The sequence below is a fragment of the Cucurbita pepo genome, chromosome LG04, assembly GCF_002806865.2.
Source record: "Cucurbita pepo subsp. pepo cultivar mu-cu-16 chromosome LG04, ASM280686v2, whole genome shotgun sequence".
NCBI classification, from domain to species: Eukaryota; Viridiplantae; Streptophyta; class Magnoliopsida; order Cucurbitales; family Cucurbitaceae; genus Cucurbita; species Cucurbita pepo.
The window spans coordinates 9,595,496-9,615,022 of NC_036641.1; the positions used below are offsets into that span (position 1 = coordinate 9,595,496).

The 19,527-nt window shown below is 36.3% G+C and overlaps 4 protein-coding genes and 1 pseudogene across 5 annotated transcripts; all 5 read right to left on the bottom strand.

Moving 5' to 3' along the window:
• Nucleotides 1-798: 798 nt before the first annotated feature.
• Nucleotides 799-1,716, bottom strand: LOC111793674 (dehydration-responsive element-binding protein 3-like). Its single transcript, XM_023675665.1, has one exon. It carries the CDS (start codon nt 1,614-1,616, stop codon nt 819-821), a length of 798 nt encoding a protein of 265 aa, XP_023531433.1. The 5' UTR covers nt 1,617-1,716; the 3' UTR covers nt 799-818.
• Nucleotides 1,717-4,367: 2,651 nt separating this feature from the next.
• Nucleotides 4,368-6,534, bottom strand: LOC111793596 (annotated as a pseudogene).
• LOC111793595 (probable glycosyltransferase At3g07620) lies at nt 4,368-10,040 on the bottom strand. Of its 2 annotated transcripts, XR_002814953.1 has the most exons (5): nt 8,599-10,040; nt 8,379-8,512; nt 7,833-8,181; nt 4,795-7,568; nt 4,368-4,578 (listed from the first exon to the last, which is right to left on the bottom strand). XR_002814953.1 is itself a non-coding variant. In XM_023675547.1 (4 exons), exons 1-4 carry the CDS (start codon nt 9,400-9,402, stop codon nt 6,900-6,902), a joined length of 1,956 nt encoding a protein of 651 aa, XP_023531315.1. In that variant the 5' UTR covers nt 9,403-10,040; the 3' UTR covers nt 4,368-6,899. The 2 variants fall into 2 exon arrangements, 1 of the variants encoding a protein (XP_023531315.1); XM_023675547.1 differs by having other exon boundaries at nt 4,368-7,568.
• A 722-nt stretch (nt 10,041-10,762) lies between these two features.
• On the bottom strand, nt 10,763-14,612 carry LOC111793139 (probable glycosyltransferase At3g07620). The gene is made up of 4 exons (XM_023674883.1): nt 13,133-14,612; nt 12,907-13,043; nt 12,095-12,440; nt 10,763-11,554 (listed from the first exon to the last, which is right to left on the bottom strand). Exons 1-4 carry the CDS (start codon nt 13,883-13,885, stop codon nt 10,886-10,888), a joined length of 1,905 nt encoding a protein of 634 aa, XP_023530651.1. The 5' UTR covers nt 13,886-14,612; the 3' UTR covers nt 10,763-10,885.
• A 933-nt stretch (nt 14,613-15,545) lies between these two features.
• Nucleotides 15,546-17,953, bottom strand: LOC111793140 (sugar transport protein 14-like). Its single transcript, XM_023674884.1, has 4 exons — nt 17,635-17,953; nt 16,861-17,183; nt 16,137-16,766; nt 15,546-16,069 (listed from the first exon to the last, which is right to left on the bottom strand). The coding sequence occupies exons 1-4, from the start codon at nt 17,774-17,776 to the stop codon at nt 15,632-15,634; spliced, it is 1,533 nt and encodes a 510-aa protein (XP_023530652.1). The 5' UTR covers nt 17,777-17,953; the 3' UTR covers nt 15,546-15,631.
• Between the last annotated feature and the right edge of the window lie 1,574 nt (nt 17,954-19,527).

The following is a 19,527-nucleotide window of genomic DNA, read 5'->3' on the forward strand; positions in this document are numbered from 1 at the left end:
AAGTGTTATACAAATATTTTTACACATTAAAAATTGATACCCTAATGCGAAGTTTTCTCAAGTGTTATACAAATATTTTTAACCATGGTATACTACATATGTTAGTAAAGGTTCATAGATATCATTATGAGTCAACCGGGCTATAACCAACCAATCAATAAATTCATATTATTCACATTTGGAGATTTCATTTAGATTTTGATATTCATAAATTTATGATCAGATCAATAATTGAACTTGGCTACCAATTAATTAATTAGTTAATGATGTCCTGTTCCGCTAATAATTCTATTCCATTATTTAAATACATTTTTTCTTCATAACCAACTTACTTACATTTACTAATCTAACCCTAATTAAAATCATTTCATTGATAATAATAAATAAATAAATAAATAAATAAATAATGGAACGCATCCGAAGCTGTGAACCACGTGGAGCAATGACATTAAGATTAAGGGGCCATTAAGATTAACACAAAGATTATGAGTTCTTTTTAATCCCATTTGATTAAACACAAACAGAGAGAGAAATTGATTAATTAGAGCGTAAACAGAGATTACACACAAATTTATATGAACAGAGGGAGGCGAAATTGATGATTAATTCAATTACGCCTCAAACCCCAAATCCTTACATTATTATTATTATTATTATTATTAACAAAACACTAAATGGTTTTTTTTTTTTGTTTTTTTTATATAAATCAAGTAAATGCAAGGCTATGATGTGAGAGTGATGGAGAAAGCTAACTAACGGGTCTAAATCAATATTAAAATTCCTAAATTAACCAANAATGGAGGTGGGGGTGATTTAGTTTAATGTGGCCACAAGAATGTTTCGAAGGGTGTGGTAGTGGGAATCCAAGTGTGTGTATAATCCGCCATTGAAATCTGGTCTCCGAACAACCTGTAATCTTCTTCTTCTTCTTCTTCTTCTACATTGCTCACTCTGTTATACCATGGGTATGAATAAAGCCAACCTTCCAATGAGTCAGCGAATACGAACTCTTTCCCCAATTCGGTTGTTTCGTAACTCGTCCCCAGGCTTGGAAGCTCCACGATTTCGCTCAATTCCTCCGGCGTCGACGGACATAAACCGGAAGAGGAAGAGGAAGAGGAGGAGGAGGACGAGGGCGTAGGCAGGGGAGGGGTGGGGAGTTCCATGGAGGCAGCTTTGGCGGCGGCGGCCTGGACGTCGCGGGGGGAGTTGGAAGCGGGGCGAGGGAATTGATGGGCAAGTTGGGGGAAATTGAGAATGGCGGAGTTGCCTTTGATAGTTAAAGCGGCGACGTCGTGGGCACGTGCGGCCATTTCAGGGGTGGAGAAAGTGCCGAGCCAGATCCTGCTCTTCTTTCGGGGCTCGCGAATTTCGGAAACCCATTTTCCCCATGCCCTCATTCGGACCCCACGGAAAACCGGGTGCTTGCTGTTCCCATTGCTACTTTCCCTGGGCCTCTTCGCCCGTTTCCGGTTCGAGTCAACCGCAATCGCCGCCCCTGCCTGATCGCTCTCAACCGACGACGACGACGACGACGACGTCGACGACGACGACGTGGAAGAAGAAGAGGAAGAGTTCAAAATTGCAGGGTCATTGTGAACGATAAGGCGAGCCATTGATAAAAACGGTATTATTACAAATTGTAAGTCACCCCTACACGAATGGGTATAAAAGGGCTTATATATATATATATATTATAAAAGGAGGCATCGATGCCCTTGGTGACTGTGCATTTATCATGCACGGGGATTGTAATAGAAGCGGGTGTAGACGAGTACTTCTCTTTCCAATAATTCTTATTATTATTTTTTTAAAAATAAAAAAATAAATTATTTCTCACTTTCTCTCTCAGTCTCACCCACCACCCTCTTTCCCATCATTCGTATCGGTCTTTCCCGTGTCTCTTACAAATAAAGATCTCAATTATTTATATATATATAAAAAAAAAAGAAATGATATTAGTTATTATAGGGGAGGGAAGGACGGTGAAGGTACAAAGAGTTGGGGGAGATGAACCCTCACAGCCTGGATTTTTTCTTTTTATTTTTTATTGAATAAAATTAGACGGAGTTCGTATTATGTTTAAACAGTGATGATATGTAACTGGACTTCATATCAATAGAGATATTATTGTTTAGACTATGTGAACGAAGGAACAATTTGAAGTAGATATTACGGAGCAGAAAGAAGCGAAAGAAAAAGGGTTTGGTTATTGTGGGTTAGGGATGAATAATTGGAGTTGTAATTTAATGTAGAAGGAGAGGAAGAGAGCATGAAGTTTGGTTGTTATTTATGTACAAATTCAATGAATTGGGGTTGTTTGGTGTGTGGGTGATGTTGCCTTAAGAGTGCAAATTCTTGTTATGAAGCGTGTTGGTGTTTCCAAGCTTATACCCACTATTTTAGCACACAAATTTCCCTAATACTTCTAAATTTAATTTGTACCCTACTACTTTATTTATTTAAACACCAATAACACATGCCTTTTTTTTTATAATTATAATTATTATAAACAATATTATTTTATAAATATATAAAGTAGTCTAAGAAGCGATTCAAAAACGACCATCCACCTTATTGTATAGTCTTAATCAAATAATTTTAAAAACCAAAGTAAAAAAAATAAATAAAGAGGGTCCAATAATAATAAATTAGACACTATTGAAGGGCATGGTGTTGGTTAAATGGTTGTAGTCGTTTTGGTCTCCCAAACCATATTGTAAAATTAATATTCTTTAAAGTAATGGAATTCGCATCATTTTTTAATATACTCTTTTTAATAACCATACCATATTCTTACACATTTAATAAAAACCAGTCAATTTCTTTATTTCTTTTTTTTTTATTTAAAAAATAACTTTATTCCGATCATAGCGTACATTAAATTAAGTCGACAAAATCTAGTACTATAGTCACGTTTATATCGAGACATATTTAATTCCCACATCATTGCCAAACATGTGCTTTTATTTTTCATCCATTTTTCACTCCTGTAACTTTTTTTTCATCATTTTTAAATTTATTTCATTCGGTTCTTATACTTTTAAACGTGGGAGTAAAATATTTGTTAAAAGCATAGAATAATATATTCAATGATGCCATTATTTTGTCCATTTATTTAAATAATAAAATATTAGGTGTGGAGTTTGAAGGCATGTTTAAATTGTCGTTGAAATTATTGATTATAAATTAATGGCATAACTATATTGTTTCATTTTAATGCATCTAATGTCATTCATCTGTCCCATTGAATAATCATTCATTTCATTTGGCTTTCATCATGTTTTTTTTTAAAAAAAAATTATTAATTATTATGATTATTAGGTCAAAATCATGAATTCGAAAATCGAGCCGATGTACTAAAATTGTACGTGTTTATTTATTTATAGAATTAACCTATAGAACTTAGGAAGGTACATACTTGTTTTCCACTAACACCAAAGTCAAAATAGGGGATAATGATTTAGACAAATTCCTAAATTTGTGTAAATATATAGATCAAAATGTTTCTAATATATTTTTTAAAATTTTTAAACATCTAGGGCTAACGACGGTTGAGTAGTTGCTTTATATAAATAGATGAAGCACGATTATTTAGGTATTAAAGACGTTGGAGGAGAAAATATGATAAGCAAACTGACGAGATGAAAGGAAATAATTTGATAACTTGAACAAATAGTTCGATTTAATGAGGCATAAAAATACATAGTCATTAATTAGAACATAATTTGGAAGGCGAAAGTATGAAAAATGAGAGAAACATACAAACATTTATTTCATAATTGTGTAAGGATATTAATGTGGATAGTGATTGAAGCTTCAATACTAGCCCATTACCTCATGGATTCAACCCTATGATCCATTTAATATGTGGACCCATCTATCTTTTATTTTCTAGTTAAATAAATATTGTATTTTTTAATCCAATTTCTTGATTATTTTATCTCCATCACATGGAAATCCATGTGTTCTCCATGTCCAAGATATTTATTTTTTAAAATTACAAACGATCTAAAATTATCTCGACGTAGCAATCCGTTAGAATGTTAAACAAGAATAAGAATAGTTTGGAAATAAGTGACAAAGTTTGAGATATATTTGTTATGTACCTAAAAATGTGTGATAAAGTTAGAAAGAAGTATAATGTTAATCTAAATATAGTAAAAAATTATTGTATTCTGAAATAGAAGAAAAGGATACAGAAGTCAGAAGAGACAGTCAATAAAGGATTCAATTATTTACAACCAGAAAGCAACAGGGTTATTGTGGAATGAGTACAAATAGCTGCCAAAGGCTTTAAATTTGAGTTTTTCTTTTTTATTTATGGATCATGCATGTCTGTGAAGTAAAAAAGCAAACAGATATGGTAGCTCAACAGTCAATTGTGCATTTATTTACCACAAAATGGTCCTTCAAGACGACAAATTTGGATCAGAATCATTGAAAACATAGTAAAAAATGAGTTCTGATTGGACTTGAAATTCACCCTATCCAATAATGGTGGATATGGGACTGGGAAACTTAATCCTGGTAGGCTGGCAAATTTCCATCCTTTAATGAAATAGGGACACTTCAAATCTGTCAAAATTTATTATGGTTATTGGAGTTATGAGAAAAGAAGGAAGGACCCAGAAGGAAGAACCTCATCAGGCCATCATTATAACCATATGCTCTCATTCAGAACACCTAATTTTGCAATCCCCACCATTTTTTTTTTCCATTTTGAAGCAAAGATCACTAAATTCACAGGGACCCACAATCGCTAATATTTTGATTATAGTTTATTGTTGGTACCTGTATGATCATCTGAAGTTTCATGAGAGTAGTAGAGCCTGTAGAAGATCTTAAATATCTGATAATCAGGGTCCCTTTGTTTGTTGACAGCAACCCACCAAGTTCATTAACATCATCGCCCATTCCACATTGCCCCTGTTCTTCATAGGAAGCTTCGTGTTGTGGTGCCATATTAGAGATCATATATGCCTGAGTATCTGATTCCGATCTCAGAGATACGGTTCTTGAATGTGGGTCTCTCTTCAATTGGTCTGGATGGACCCAGTGAGTGAAAACATTTATTGCTTTGGATGGATGTGGTTGATGATGACCCAAAGAACGAGTAATAACTTCCATTGTGGTCCTGGAAAATGGCTTCCTACGTCGACGAGGTACAGGGCAGTATGATTTGAAACCTGAAGTCTCACAGCCAGATGCAGAGGTTGCTGAAAGGAAATCAGGATTTCTACTGCAATATTGACAAATAATCATAGTTTTGTTTTACCAGTCTGCTATATACAAGAGCACTGCCACAGTTGCAGTCCATTTTCAAGGTCCTTCACATGATCCCACCGAGGTTTAAGCAGATTTTTTCCAAAGAGAAGCTGCAAAGGAGTCATTTTGTTCTGTGCAGTTATTTTAGAGTTTCATGGATTTCCTTCATATCTTCAATGGAGCACTTACAACATCTTTATCTGAAACACTATGTTATACCAGAATGAATGAAGGGTAATGTCATACTTCAAGGGCTTGGCATGCCAAAGGGAGCGCTTATGTACTTTCCTGACTCGGAGTTGCATCCGAGATATCTGTCATTTAGTATTGAAAGAGCAGTATGTTGTTGTAAGTAGGGAATATCCTTTTCTGCAACAATCACTGAAAATGCTTCCCAATTCAACACCTCAAAAAATGGTGGCACGAAATTGTCTGATATGATCACAGGTACACACTCATAAAAGATTGCGTCAACAACCCGTGGACTATTGAGCTCGTAACCCTTTGGGCAGATGCAGTATTTGCTGCTCTTCTTATACTGAATGTAACTCATTTTGCTTGCAATACCATGAGGCATTGGACCAAAGATCTTCATATCAGGGTTAAGACATAACCATGTATATTCCCACCATAAAAGGCATGAACATGTCTTTGTGAAGCAGGTTTTCCCCCAATATCTCTAAGAAGATTTCTCGCTACATAAGTTTCTGGAAGAGACATATCTCATCCAATTTTGAAGGCAACTGTTACATCAGTATTGCAAAGTGCTTTTAAGCAGCGCTCAATCATGGCATGCAACAAGAAAATGATCTGCTCCACCAGTTCTATTCCAGTATGGATATTTGGCTGCAATATTTTCCGAGTATTCCTTCAAAAAATTGACGTAATTTGTCCTGTTATGAGAATTACGCACATATAGGACTTGGCAGAATAATTTTCCTGATCACGTAAAGAGGAACTCATTGGTCTCCACGCAAAGCAAGAACAAGATTAAAACCCAGCATAATATAAGATCATCAAACGAACAATTCAAAACTAACACAAACATACTGTTCGTCTCTTCTAGTGAAGTTATGGACTTTGGTGGCATTTCACTCTTCATCTTCTTCCGTTTAGTTGTGCTTTTAGAATCGGTTTCTGAGACTGATGAGCTTATATTTGATATCAAGTTCTCTGAATGAACTGTGTTAACAGGTGAAGCTGGGATCGGTAGCATGGCAGTTGAAGAATTGAAAGTCATATCTATATCCTCTCGCAATGATAAGTTTTTAAATTCTTCTAACTCACCAAAATCCAATCCATTGCACCAAAATCTTCTAACTCGTTCCCTTAAGTGACGGTATCATTTGGTTTCACAAACTGCTCTAAGGGGAACTCAAAACTTGGTATGGAATATGAAACTGATGAGTCATCGAACTCATTTACAAGATGGAAACATTTGCAAATATATCCCTCAAGAATTCCACCATATGATTAGAGAGATTCAAGCTAAGCTTCATCTCTATCTGGAGGGTGTACGATGTTATGGAAGCTCGGCATATTTACACTACATCCTTTTACTTCCCCTTCACAGTCTTCTTATTCATTCGACATTTGTGGCTTTCCGACACCAGAATCCGATGCTACCTAAATCAACTGGTTTTCATCTGAAAAACTCGAGTATACCATACTGAGTGAAGGATCATATGAAATAAATCATACTTTACCGGAATTTTGTTCCAAATGAAATGCTTTTGAACTATTTTCAGTCTTGCATGCATGACAAGGTAGTCCTTCTCAGGAATTGAGAGCAGAATATTTCTCAAATTAGAGATCTCTTTCTCTTGAACAAATACTGAGAATGATTCCCAGTTTAATACCTCAAAGAAAGGAGGCACGTAATTATCTGATAGGAAAACTGGAACACATGCGTTTAGAATGGCCTCAACCACTCGAGGAGTATGAACTTCATATCCCCTCGCACATATGCAGTACTTACTATTTTTCATGTGCTCCCTATAGATTCTTTTCCCTTCAGCATCGCGTGGCATTGGGCCAAAAATTTTCATGTCAGGTTCTTTATTTTCCCAGTAATGAAGCAGTATTGGTCGGAGATAACCGTGCATACCCCCAGCAAAGAAGGCTAATGTAGTCCTGTCTGAAGGAGGTTTTGCTCCAGTAGTTATATCAGGGTCCTTTGTCAAATGTATATTTGTAACTGGTAAGCTAGTGTCCTTCCCAATTTGAAAGCCTCTAGCAGCGTTTGCATTGCAGAGAGCTCTGATGCAGCTCTTCATATACTTCCTTGTGAGTTTGGAGGCCTGAAATTGAATGTAATGAAAATAAATGATAACTTGACTACCAGGAAAGAGACTCCAACAATACATTTAAGATGACAACAAATTGTAACTAAACTATTTATGCTCAAGTCAGGGTTTCGGACACACGGAACAATGTCCACAGAAGACAAAGCAAACAAGCCTCAGCTACTTCAAAGGATAACATGAGAAGAGTTTCCAAGATAAGCAACAAAATACTCGAACAAGACATTGTCGATAAATCTAAATTCGGTATAGAATACATACCCAGTCGTGACAAGCAACAAGAAAATGATCAGCACCTCCAGTTCTGTTCCAGAATTGGTGGTTTCTCCTAATTAAGTTGACATAGTTCCCTAGACGTTCCTCTAGGTTCTTTCGACCTTGGGAATTTTGTTCAGAAAGTGCACTCCTTAGTAACTGCGAACTGAAAGGTAAATAGAACAAGTGTGCCTTCTTGGGATTCTTTGCAACAAATTTTTTATTCTCTTTCATCAATTTCATAAACCATCCTTCTGAGGCATATATCCCTCTCATCCGAGGTTGATGGAAAATAGGCTTTTCTCCTTCCTTGTAGATATAAACTTTAAGCGTTTTTTCCATCAAGTCATAACTCCTGCAAAGGGAACACGCAATATACGCTTCATCCTGGTTAATGTTGGTACTGGTCACAGTATCCAAATTTTCACAATAAGCTAATTGACATTGAAGACACAGGATCAACGAAGATGATAGCTGATGGGATAGACTATATGCCAGGCCACTGCTACATGTCGAGGCAGTATGAACCAAACAATGTTTAGAAAATATTACCTCTTGAACATAGAAACATCTCGGAAAACAGAAATAATTCCTGGGCTGTTCACAGCAGCAGTGGCTTTCTCAATCTCCAGTCTCGCATGTAGAAGTTCACGATCACGTGAAGAAGACAAACGACACTGTGGCTTCTACTACCAAGTAAAATCAGCAGTGCAAGTGTTAGAGTCGAGTTTTTGTCAATGATCTAATTGGAACCTTAAGTTGAAATCCATACCTTCGAACAAGGAGAAGTATGACTTAGAGACAACAATGCGTTCATTTGAGATATTGATATTGATGGCATCTCAGGACTCTTCAAAGTCGATATGTCATACCGTGCAAGTCCATCCAAGGTATCGGAAACATTCTTCCCTTGCTCAGACCTTGTATCCTTCGTAACTATTTCCTCGGTTCTACCGAAACGGTCTTCTGGAATGGAAGATGTGTTTTGAGCAGAAGACAAGTCAGATTTTCTTGGATCTACAATTAACTCTTGAGATTGATTTGAGACAAAAGAAATATGGTTTCTCATTTTACTCATATTTAGATTGCTGCTGTCTTCACCTTCAACAACTCTCTTGTAACTGTTGTCTAAAATTTTTTCCTTCATGGGGGGATTATAACCAAACTCTACCGTCCCACTCCCAATGTCATTATCAACAGTAGAATTTCCATCTGGCATTGCCGAAGTCTCTTCAAATGGTGTACCATTCTCATATGGCATGCTATTAGCAGCATCCAACGTCAAACCAAATCCTCTTTCTCCCTTCTTTTCAGTAATGTACTCAGTTCTTTCCTTCCTATTTTTCACATGAGTGACAGTATACAGGAAATGAACTTCTGAATGGTTTAAACTAGTGATATTTTGAAGACTCATAATGTCTGAGCTCTTAACATCAAGTGGTAGGAAAGATTTTTTCGCATAAGGATAAACGTAGCACTGGGAAACAATGAGAATTGAAATTATGATGGCTATCATAATAAGCAGACTCCGGATTTTGATACCATGAAACAAGTTTGTACAAACATGAATAGCCATATAAGAAACCGTGGGAAGCAACCAATATCTATAAAATATTCCAATAACTTGAAGAAGCTCGGGATCACATTGGACTCCCAATTTTAAAAAACCACATCAAATTGGAGCAGTCGCATACGATCATCATGCACCTTGCAGCAACTGGATACCAATGCGTGAAGAAAAAACCCCACAATTATCAAACAACTCTGAATTAGCTTATGAACTACGGTTGACAATAGACAGCTAAATCATGGCGAAAAATTATGAGCTAATTCAGTCGTTACCAGCAATTAGCACCAATTTTGAGAAGACATTTCTCAGAAACCTTATCGATCGCAGGGGAATGAGATGAAAATCACAAACATTCAAAATTGCAGCTAAAACATCAAACGGACAGAGAATTCGAAACTCAGTGTTACTCCGACCAAAACAGAAGAGAACGAACTGTTTGCGAAATCAAAAAGAAAGTTGGATGTTCAGCTAAGCTCGAGCTTTCTTTACCTCGGAAGCTGTAGCCTCTTCAATTCTATGAGCTACGTAAGCAGCATTTCAACTTTCAAGCTTCGTCGGTACCGTGCGTACAACGGTGATCATCTTCATCGCTTGTTTTGGAAGTGATTCAGACTTCTGAGAACTGTGTGGTCGAGTCCGCCAAATTTGATGGGAGGCTAAATTATTTATATCCTTATATCATTATCTACATCTTTTTATTTTATTAAAATGAATTCTTTCATTTAAAATATCTTCATGCCAGGTTATTTCAGAAATCATTAGCTAAAGCTTCTTTAATTGACGTGACAAGTATATTATTTATGAATCATTTCTTTTACCTTCTAACCGAAAGATTCAGTAAGATTAATATTATAAAAATAATTGCAAGTACCACAAGTAATTAATTAAAACATTTATAATTAGTCAATTAATTAATGGTTTTATACATTATTTAAATTAAAATCTTATATTTCAAAATTATCTCAAAATTTATTTACACCATTTGTCTCTAGAAGGGTAAACATTACCTAAAAATTATTAGGTAACATATATGACGTGTTTACCTAAAAATTATTAGGTAACATATATGACAAACATTACCTAAAAATTATTAGGTAACATATATGACGATCATAATAAGAATGAGAGATTAAACAATCTACCTTTAAAATGGTAAGGAGTATCTAAAAATTATCTCAAAATATGTGACTATTATAAGAATAAAATATTAAACAATCCATATTTAGAACGGTAAATAGTTCTTAAAAATTATCTCAAAATTTATATACTATATATGACGATCATAAGAATGAGAGATTAAACAATCCACGCCCCAACCTAGTAATTCTAATCCATATGTATATAAACATGGTAGAAAAATCTCAAGTAACCAAAACTAATTTCCTTCCCTCATTCAAGACTTGTACAAACTACATTAGGAACATGGATGAGGCCTACCATTGTAACAATTGAGTGTCTTGTTAAATCCAGAATCAAACTTTGTCTAATGTCAGTTGGTTTTGATCTCAAACACTCTCGTGTACCAAATTGAATGAAGGATCATGTGAAATGCATCATACTTTGCAGGCTTTTCGTGCCAAAGGAAGTGTTGTTGCACCATTTTCACTCTTGAATGCATTGCAAGGTAGTTCTCCTCTGGGATTGAGAGGAGAATGTCTCTCAAATTCGGTATATCTCTCTCTTTAACAAACACCGAGAATGATTCCCAATTCAATACCTCGAAGAAGGGAGGGACGTAATTATCTGATATAATCACAGGGATGCACTCGTTGAGAATTGCTTCGATCACCCGAGGCGTATGAACTTGATAGCCTCGAGCACATATGCAATACTTGCTTCTCTTCATTTGCTTCATGTAGGCACTTTTCCCTTCAATGCTATGAGGCATTGGGCCAACAATCATCATGTCAGGTTCTTTGCTTTCCCAGTAGTGTAGAAGAATAGGCCGGAGATAACCGTGCATGCTCCCAGCAAAGAATGCCAACGTGGTCCTTTCGGAAGGAGGTTTCCCACCGATATCGTCTATGGGGCTGTTGTTTGAATGTACAAAAGTTACTGGTAAACTGGTGTCTTTTCCAATTTCGAAGTCTGCAGCAGCATTTGCATTGCAGAGTGCTCGGATGCAGTTCTTCACCAAACGCTTTGTGAGCTTGGGAGCCTGAAATTGATCTATATCAGTCAATAATTACAATGCATCAGGAAACCACACTTCCATTGAAAGCAATGAAAGAACATGAAAGGGCTACAACTCTAACAACCAAAAGGGACTCCAATCCAAAAAAACAAGATGAAACTCATAATTGTAAAAAGGCATCAGGAAACCACACTTCCATTGAAAGCAATGAAAGAACACGAAAGGGCTACAACTCTAACAACCAAAGGGGACTCGAATCCAAAAAAACAAGATGAAACTCATAATTATAAAAAGATTTAGTGACCAAAGCCCAAAAAGAGCGTTAAACCTAACCAGTTTCCAAATAATCTCAATTGATCTATTATTCCTCTCAATCCAAATGCAAAGAACATTAATTACTAGGAAGACATAAAACAACACAGCCAATAAGTTTCAGGTTGTTACAAAACAATTAGCAAGAAAAGTCATTTTCATCTAGGCTAGTATTTGATTCACATAAGCATTACTGTCAAATAATGAACTGAAGCTAAATTGATATGATTAGCGAGATTGAAGAATGTCTACCCAGTCATGACAAGCAACAAGAAAATGGTCTGATCCTCCACTTCTTTTCCAAAAAGGATACTTCTTCCCAATTAAGTCAATGTACTTCCTGAGAAGCTTTTGTAGATCCCTCTTGTTGCGGAATTTGTTTCCAAATGCGACCCTTAGGAACTGTGAACTGAAGGGCAAATAAAATAAATGAGCTTTCTTAGGGTCCTTCACAGTAAACTTTTTGTTTTCTTCCAATAATTTCATAAACCATCCTTCTGAGGCATATATTCCAGTCAATATAGGCTGATGGAAAATGGGTTTTTCTCCTTCCTCGTATATATAGACTTTAAGCATTTTTTCCATCAACTCGTAACTCCTGCAAAGATGACAAACCACAAGCTTCGCCTTAGTAAAGGTTGATTGATGTTTCGCTAAGGTAAAAGAGAATGAGCAAAAATAATCCTACAAAAGGTGCTCTGTCCCTCTCATAAAACAAGTCAACCCAGATAATGTAAAGCTTGGTAACTGGAAATGGTTTAAACCTTTTGGGGCTGATACAGGACCGAGATTTAGGAAGAAATGTTCAGAACAGAATTTTTAGCCTTTGTCTTTCAACTGTAGACTATATAACCTTACAAAAATGTTAACCTTTTGCTTTCATTTCCCCATAAAGAACAAATATGTTTGGGAGTATTATTCACCATTTAAAGTTCAGGAAACTAAGCTCAATGTAAGTGGCATTGGGCAGAATCAAGAGTGCTTAACCACAACATTGTCTCCAAAGAACATTGGAAGATGCAAGAAAAATGAAAAACACCAAATGTTTTAAGGTATTGGATTACCTTGTAAAAATGGAAATGTTTCTGAAAATAGAAGCATTAATTCCTGGAGTGCTCCTTAACACAGAAGAATTTTCAATCTCCCGTCTTGCATAGTGTAGTTCACGATCACGTCGGGATGTCTGTGGACATTGCCGCCTCTGATACCAAGTGGCATTACGAGTGAAAATTTTAGAACTCTAGATGGTTACAGTTACCCAAATCTGGAACCTCGAAATGTAATCCATACCTTCAAACAAGAAGACTTGTGAGCCCTTGATAGCTTTGAATACATTTGAGATATGGATATAAATGGCCCACTCAATGTTGATATGTCTGGCCCCACCTTTCTGTCATTCAAGACAACTGAATCTTTCTTCCCTGGCACAATTCCATCATCGTTTTCTAATTCTTCCATACTGCTTTTTGTATCCTCTTCTTGGCCAGCAGATGCATCTGGAGTCGCGGAAATGTTAGAATATTTATGATCAACCTTTTTAATGCTATTGTTCATAGTTCCATGGGATTGTTTTGAAACAACTATGCTTTGATTTCCAATTTCACTCACACCTGGACTGCTAGTGGCTTTTCCTTCATCGGCTGTCATGTTACTATCTTCTAAAACATCTCCCTTCATCAGTGGACTGTAACTTAATTCTGCATTCGTTTCCCTTACAACAGTATCCTCTGTCAGATTACTCTTTTCCTCCTCATCAAAGGACTCTTTCTTCAAGAATTTTGAGGTCAAATCAACAACTTCTGTTCTTACCTTGTTGTTAGTATCATAATCAACATTTTCCTTTGTATCCAAGTTGTTAATACCCGTATCAACTGTATCAAATCTACAAAGTCCTAAATTGTTCATATGACAGACATTCTGAACCATCATAAGAGTTGAGGCCTTATCGTTTAAACTTTTTGTGTACTGAAACACAGAATATTGGAAAGAAAAGACAGTAATAAGTATCATAATTATGATAATGAGAAGCCGCCGGATCTCCATATCGCCAAAAATCCAACCAATTACCTCGTCAGTATTCCAAATCGCACAATTGATAGACAAATATCTCCATTAAACAGAGGTAGCCATAATAAGATCAATACACGATAGACGGAATAAAAAATCTGTCTCTGTAGACTGTAGCAACATACCGAACAAATCAACTTATTACGCGTGCAAAATATACCAATTCCTCTCTTCCCAGATACAAATTAGATATACCATACTAGTTCTGAATCCCCATAGATTATGAACTAATGATTGATAATTATACCTCATTTCTTAAATCGAAATCTCCAACAGATCATTGCAATCAGGAAGGAAACGTTATAAGAATCTGTAAAGTGCTTTTACCAGGGAAATGGTAGGTCCCAACTCTTTTTGAAGGAGAATCTAGATTCTAGATGACGACAAGTGAAAAAACGAAGTTCACCAAGAAAGGCAAGAAGGGATATAGAATGAGGACCAGCTTACGAGTTCGTTAATGTTGGGACGTGGATTGGCCCGCCGTTTCAGAGAGAATGAAGCGGCAATCATTGGAAGGTTATCACAGAGCCATCTGTGGGGCTGAGCTCCAATCCATTGGTGCATGAATCAATAATTTCCAGTCGCAAATCCCAAATCTCATCCGGTACATCAAGGAGATTCGAATCTTTGATGAAAAAGGAAATTTCTGCCCATTTCTAATCAGAAACAGAGAAGTCGTCTCCGAATCCGAACTTCTACGTTCCAAGCGTCTCGTCAAAAGCTAAAAAGGGGTGGAATAACAATTTTGCTTTTTTAATATTGATTTTATTAAATTCAAATAAATGATGACTTTGGTATAATTAAATTGTAAATTTATTTCTAAATCTAGTTAGTTTCTAAATTTTAAAAGTTATTTAATATATCCATAAATCTTAAATTTGTGTTCATCAACTTTATAAAATAATTATAATTTTTTAAGTTTGCATTGATTTAATCTCTAAAATATTTTTAAAATATTTAATAGTGTTCCTAAAATTTAAAAATTATTTATAAATCTTTAAAATTGTATTTATTTAATCTTTAGATTTAAGAAAATAGTTTAAAAAAATCTCCCAACTTTAGATCCCTTAAAACTTAGGATGTTTTTTTTGACATCCCATGTCCCTCCCAAGTGGGGACATGGGGGCGGAAAAAGGAAAGAGAGGGATGAAGTTTCTCTTGCTTTTGGCATGGTGGGGTTGGGCCACACGATGAGCTATTAACTCAATAGTAGAGCGCACCCCTGATAATTGCGTCGTTGTGCTTGGGCTGTGGGGGCTCTCAGTCACATGGATAGTTTAATGTGCTCATGAGCGCCTGACCCTGAGATATAGATCATCCAAGGCACATTAGCATGGCGTACTTCTCCGGTTTGAACTAATTTTTTCAATTTGTTATAGTTCGGTGTTTGTTCTATTAGTCCTCTTTGATCGTTGTTTCTATCAACAAAAAAGTTATCCGATCCATAGATCGAATTATAATGGACGAGACTTGTCCTTCAATTTTTTATTTTGTATCAACTAAATTCTTAAATCTTTTATTTTATATTTATTAGGTGATTAGCATTGGGAAAAGGGAATTATTTAGGAAGATCCTAAAGTTTGGTTTTAATTGGGTTAAGAGTTGGTTGAATAATATTGGGTGGATCATATTAATATGCATAGGAAATTTATGAACACAAAATAGCAATGTACTATAAAATGCATTTTGTATACTAAATTACAGCCACTTCTTTGATTGTTCCTACACATGTTGAGTCCCTTGTCTCCCGTCTTTAACAAATCTCTTCCAAAACCAGTGGTTCTGCCACAGCAGATACACTTCTTCGATAGGGACTTGCTTAGTTTCTGGCAACAGGAAGTAGATGAAGCTGGACATTATTACAATCAAACCTGCGAACAACAGGAAGATCCCATACCGCAGATGGCACATAGCGGCTAGGAAACACTGCGCTATCAAAGCCGTGAAAAGCATGTTGACACACACCACCATGCTCTGCCCGGCTGATCTCGTCTCCAATGGAAACAGCTCGCTCGGCACGAGCCAACCGAGCGGCCCCCATGACCTTCCGTAAGCCAACACAAATATGCAGATCACTATCACTAGGAAGATCCCTACCCCCTTTGGAAGCTCCTCCTCCCCTTGGTCAAGCTTCAGCGCCAGTGTCACAGCTACTGCAATCTGCAGGCGCGTATGTGTTAGCATTTTCTGTGAAGAAATTGGTTTATTACAGGTCAAGTGAATTTACCAGGCAACATATCATTTCTGCACCAGCTTCGAGGAAGAATGCTCTCCTGCCAAACTTGTCTACCAAGAACATTGAAATGAAAGTGGCAAGAACAAGTGCAGCACTTGTGATGGTTGATGAATAGAGAGCTGCATCAGAACCAAACCCCAAGCTTTGAAACATGACAGGTGCATAGAACAGAATGGAGTTCATGCCAGTGAGTTGCTGGAATGCTGGAATTCCCAACGCTCCAATCACGAGCTGGGGTCGGTTTTTTCGCTGAAGGAGGTTCCTAAACGGGTGTTTTATTGCTCGTGCAGCATTGCTCGCATCAACAAGATCGGCGAACTCGGCGTCGACTTTCGTCGTGCCTCTGATTTTCTCTAGCACAGTTCTTCCCTCCTCCATTCTGCCCTGCTCCACCAAACTGTTTGGTGTCTCGGGAAGGAAAAGTCCCCCAATGAACATCAAAGTAGCTGGGACTGTGGCCAATCCAAGAGACAGCCTCCATCCCCATGGATGAATCTTATCAGTTCCATAGTTTATGAAGTTTGCAATCAGAATCCCCAAGCAAGTAGTTAGTTGAAACAGTTGGTTAACCGCTCCCCGAATCTTCGCCGGGGCCATTTCGGATAGATACAAAGGCACAGCCTGCACAATCAGGAGACAAAAACAAACAAGAATTAGACATCAGGTAAAGAGCCTTCAAATTTCACCACACAACCAACAGCCTTCTTCTTCTTACTTGGTTACCGAAACCGATACCAATGCCGAGGAAAATTCGTCCGATGATCAGCATTGCGACGTTCATTGCAGCAGCATTGATCGCACCACCTAGAAAGAAACTAACCGATCCAACAAGGATGCTCGCTCTTCGGCCTCGCTTTCTTGTTACATATGAAGCCGAAAAAGTAGAGACAAGAGCAGCAAAGTATAAAGAGGATGTGAAAAGTGTTAGAACTTGATTGTCATATTTACAGTAATCCGTCTCTTTCAGATGAAGCTGCTTTCTTCTGAACACTTTTGGGAAAAATTTCTCCAGAAAATCATCCATGGAAGTCACCCCACCTGAGATTTTAGACCACTATACATCATTTTTCTTTTTTTGATGCACGTGCACCTAGCACCTAGCACAAGCCCACAGCTAACATATATTGTTCTCTTTAGACTTCCCTCAAAGTTTTTAAAACGTGTCACTTAGTATTTAGTTCTTCCCAACTGACTGACGATCTCGCAGACATATAACCGAAAACTTAAAAATTTAAAACCTCAAGTGTAGTGCCATTTAAGCACCAATCTTATTCTTTTTCTTATTCTTGGTAAAGGGCATAATCACTAATCATAATTTCATCTCTTTGTTCTTAAATTCAAAGTCAACGAGATAGAAAACAGAGTTCAGTGTGTCATAATTTCTTAAAAATCTTCAAATATCAGATGGAACAAACAATTCCAGAGAGGAAAAACAAGAACATAAGAACACAAAAGATTGTTCATACTGAAAAATGGAAAACAAACGTACCAGAAACTCCAAGATCGTAGCCAAACAAAGACCCACCAAGGGCAGCAACAAAGCAAGCCGCAATGAAATACCCAGTGATTCGATACTCATAAAGATGAGCCCTTTTCAATGGCGCCCCATCTGCAAATCCTCCTCCAGCCATTTCTCTGTCTCTCTGAAACTGAAAAGGCGATGTGGGATTCTAAATATGGAGAGAAAAGGGAACCGACAGCAGCTGCTGGAGTCGGACTTGAAGAATGGTTTGAAAATGTATATGAAATTTCAACCCACTTGTGTTTGAAAATTGGATAAATTATTGAGAAAAAAACGGGGATTCAAAGAGATGATGGGACCTTGGTTACCATGTGCACACAAGTGTTGACTAATTGAATTTTGAATATGAAAAATGTAGGGAATCAATTTCTAAAACATAATCCAATACCATGCTGCAAAAACCTTTCAAAATTCAATCCATTTTGAATTAGTCAAATCTTATATACTTCCCGACCTTTTATGAATATCAATTTAATACTCTGATGTAACATAGAAGATATTTCGATTCATTACAACATCCAATCTAGCTTACATTTATTTCCTATAAGATTTATAGATTACTTTTAATTTATCGTAGGACAATGATCATACTTGTTCAATCTCATAGATTTAATACCAGGGTAAACCAGTTGGAGTCGATTGAATGTGAGCTGTACTATTACAACAACTAATGAATTTTCGACCCATTGTAGCCAAATATTGATTAATTTCCCGTTGATGGTTGCAAATTTCATGGAAGCTCTAACCAATCAATCCAATCTTATATTCATTACAACTTGGTCCCCACCTCATATTTGTTAACGTTTATTAAAGAATTAGGTTTAAAAAATATTAGGGTTCTTAAATTTTCAAAAGTCCAGCAAAAGGATAGTGGTTGACGGAGACTTTTGGGCGTTGACTAAAGAACCAGAAAATTATTAAGTTTGTACTTATCCAACTTCATTTCACTCTCTTACCAACTGCTTTTTATTATCCAAATATCCACGTACATGCCTGGCTGGACCCTGAAGAAAAAGCCAAAATAATAATAATAATAATAATAATAATAATTAAATGTAGATATTAGTTTTAATAGTGTTTTAAAAAACTGGGCACTTTTTATAAATATTTCCAAAATTGGGATTCAGTTTAAAATCTTCCATTATTTCAGATATAATATATAACATGATTCCTTGCAACAATATTTGAATATATCTTTAATTAATATTATTTGAAGCTGATGTAACGGTGTATTCAATAATTATCAACTATGAAATTTTTGTTTTTTTTTTTTTTTAATTTTAAATCTAATGCATTTTAATTTGACAAATAACGTTTACCCTACTTCATTTAATTCATTTTATTGGTCCAGTTAACATTAGCATGTGAACATTAATAATGTAACAATGACAGCCTATCAAATATATATATGTATAAATACATTAATAAAATTTAATTAAAATTCTTACATTAATAAACTGATAAGGGACTAAGTGAGAATTTGGTTGTGGGAATTGATGCTACGGGCTTTTGTTGCTAAAGGGAGGTAGTACGACATGACGTTCAAGCTCTAGGCGTCCAACCTCCACGTGACATGGCACGGGCGAAATGAGTTTTATAAGATGAATAATTCATCTGGTCTGCACGTGACGTGTGGATATTCCGACACATCGACTTGTAGAAGCTTTGGTTTGCTATTACTACTTAGGGAAGGCCTGATGGGCCTGGAGCTTTGCATATAATGGGCCTCTCCTAGTATCGCGGCCCATTTAATTCTTATACTAGAATTGAATCATTTTAACATTTTTTTTTTCTTTGCCTTGTAGTGTCAATATAATATAAAAATATAGTTAAATTGCCTAATTTAGAACTTGATCAAAG

Coding starts and splice junctions, on each gene's coding strand:
- LOC111793674 (XM_023675665.1), bottom strand. CDS start 1,616: ATGGCTCGCCTTATCGTTCACAATGACCCTGCAATTTTGAACTCTTCC.
- LOC111793595 (XM_023675547.1), bottom strand. CDS start 9,402: ATGGCTATTCATGTTTGTACAAACTTGTTTCATGGTATCAAAATCCGG. Junction 8,513..8,598: donor ATACTTCTCCTTGTTCGAAG/GTATGGATTTCA, acceptor ACTTGGTAGTAG/AAGCCACAGTGTCGTTTGTC. Junction 8,182..8,378: donor GATGTTTCTATGTTCAAGAG/GTAATATTTTCT, acceptor TTCCCTTTGCAG/GAGTTATGACTTGATGGAAA.
- LOC111793139 (XM_023674883.1), bottom strand. CDS start 13,885: ATGGAGATCCGGCGGCTTCTCATTATCATAATTATGATACTTATTACT. Junction 13,044..13,132: donor ACAAGTCTTCTTGTTTGAAG/GTATGGATTACA, acceptor ACTTGGTATCAG/AGGCGGCAATGTCCACAGAC. Junction 11,555..12,094: donor TTGTTGCTTGTCATGACTGG/GTAGACATTCTT, acceptor GATCAATTTCAG/GCTCCCAAGCTCACAAAGCG.
- LOC111793140 (XM_023674884.1), bottom strand. CDS start 17,776: ATGGCTGGAGGAGGATTTGCAGATGGGGCGCCATTGAAAAGGGCTCAT. Junction 16,767..16,860: donor GTATCGGTTTCGGTAACCAA/GTAAGAAGAAGA, acceptor CTGATTGTGCAG/GCTGTGCCTTTGTATCTATC. Junction 16,070..16,136: donor CAGAAATGATATGTTGCCTG/GTAAATTCACTT, acceptor ACGCGCCTGCAG/ATTGCAGTAGCTGTGACACT.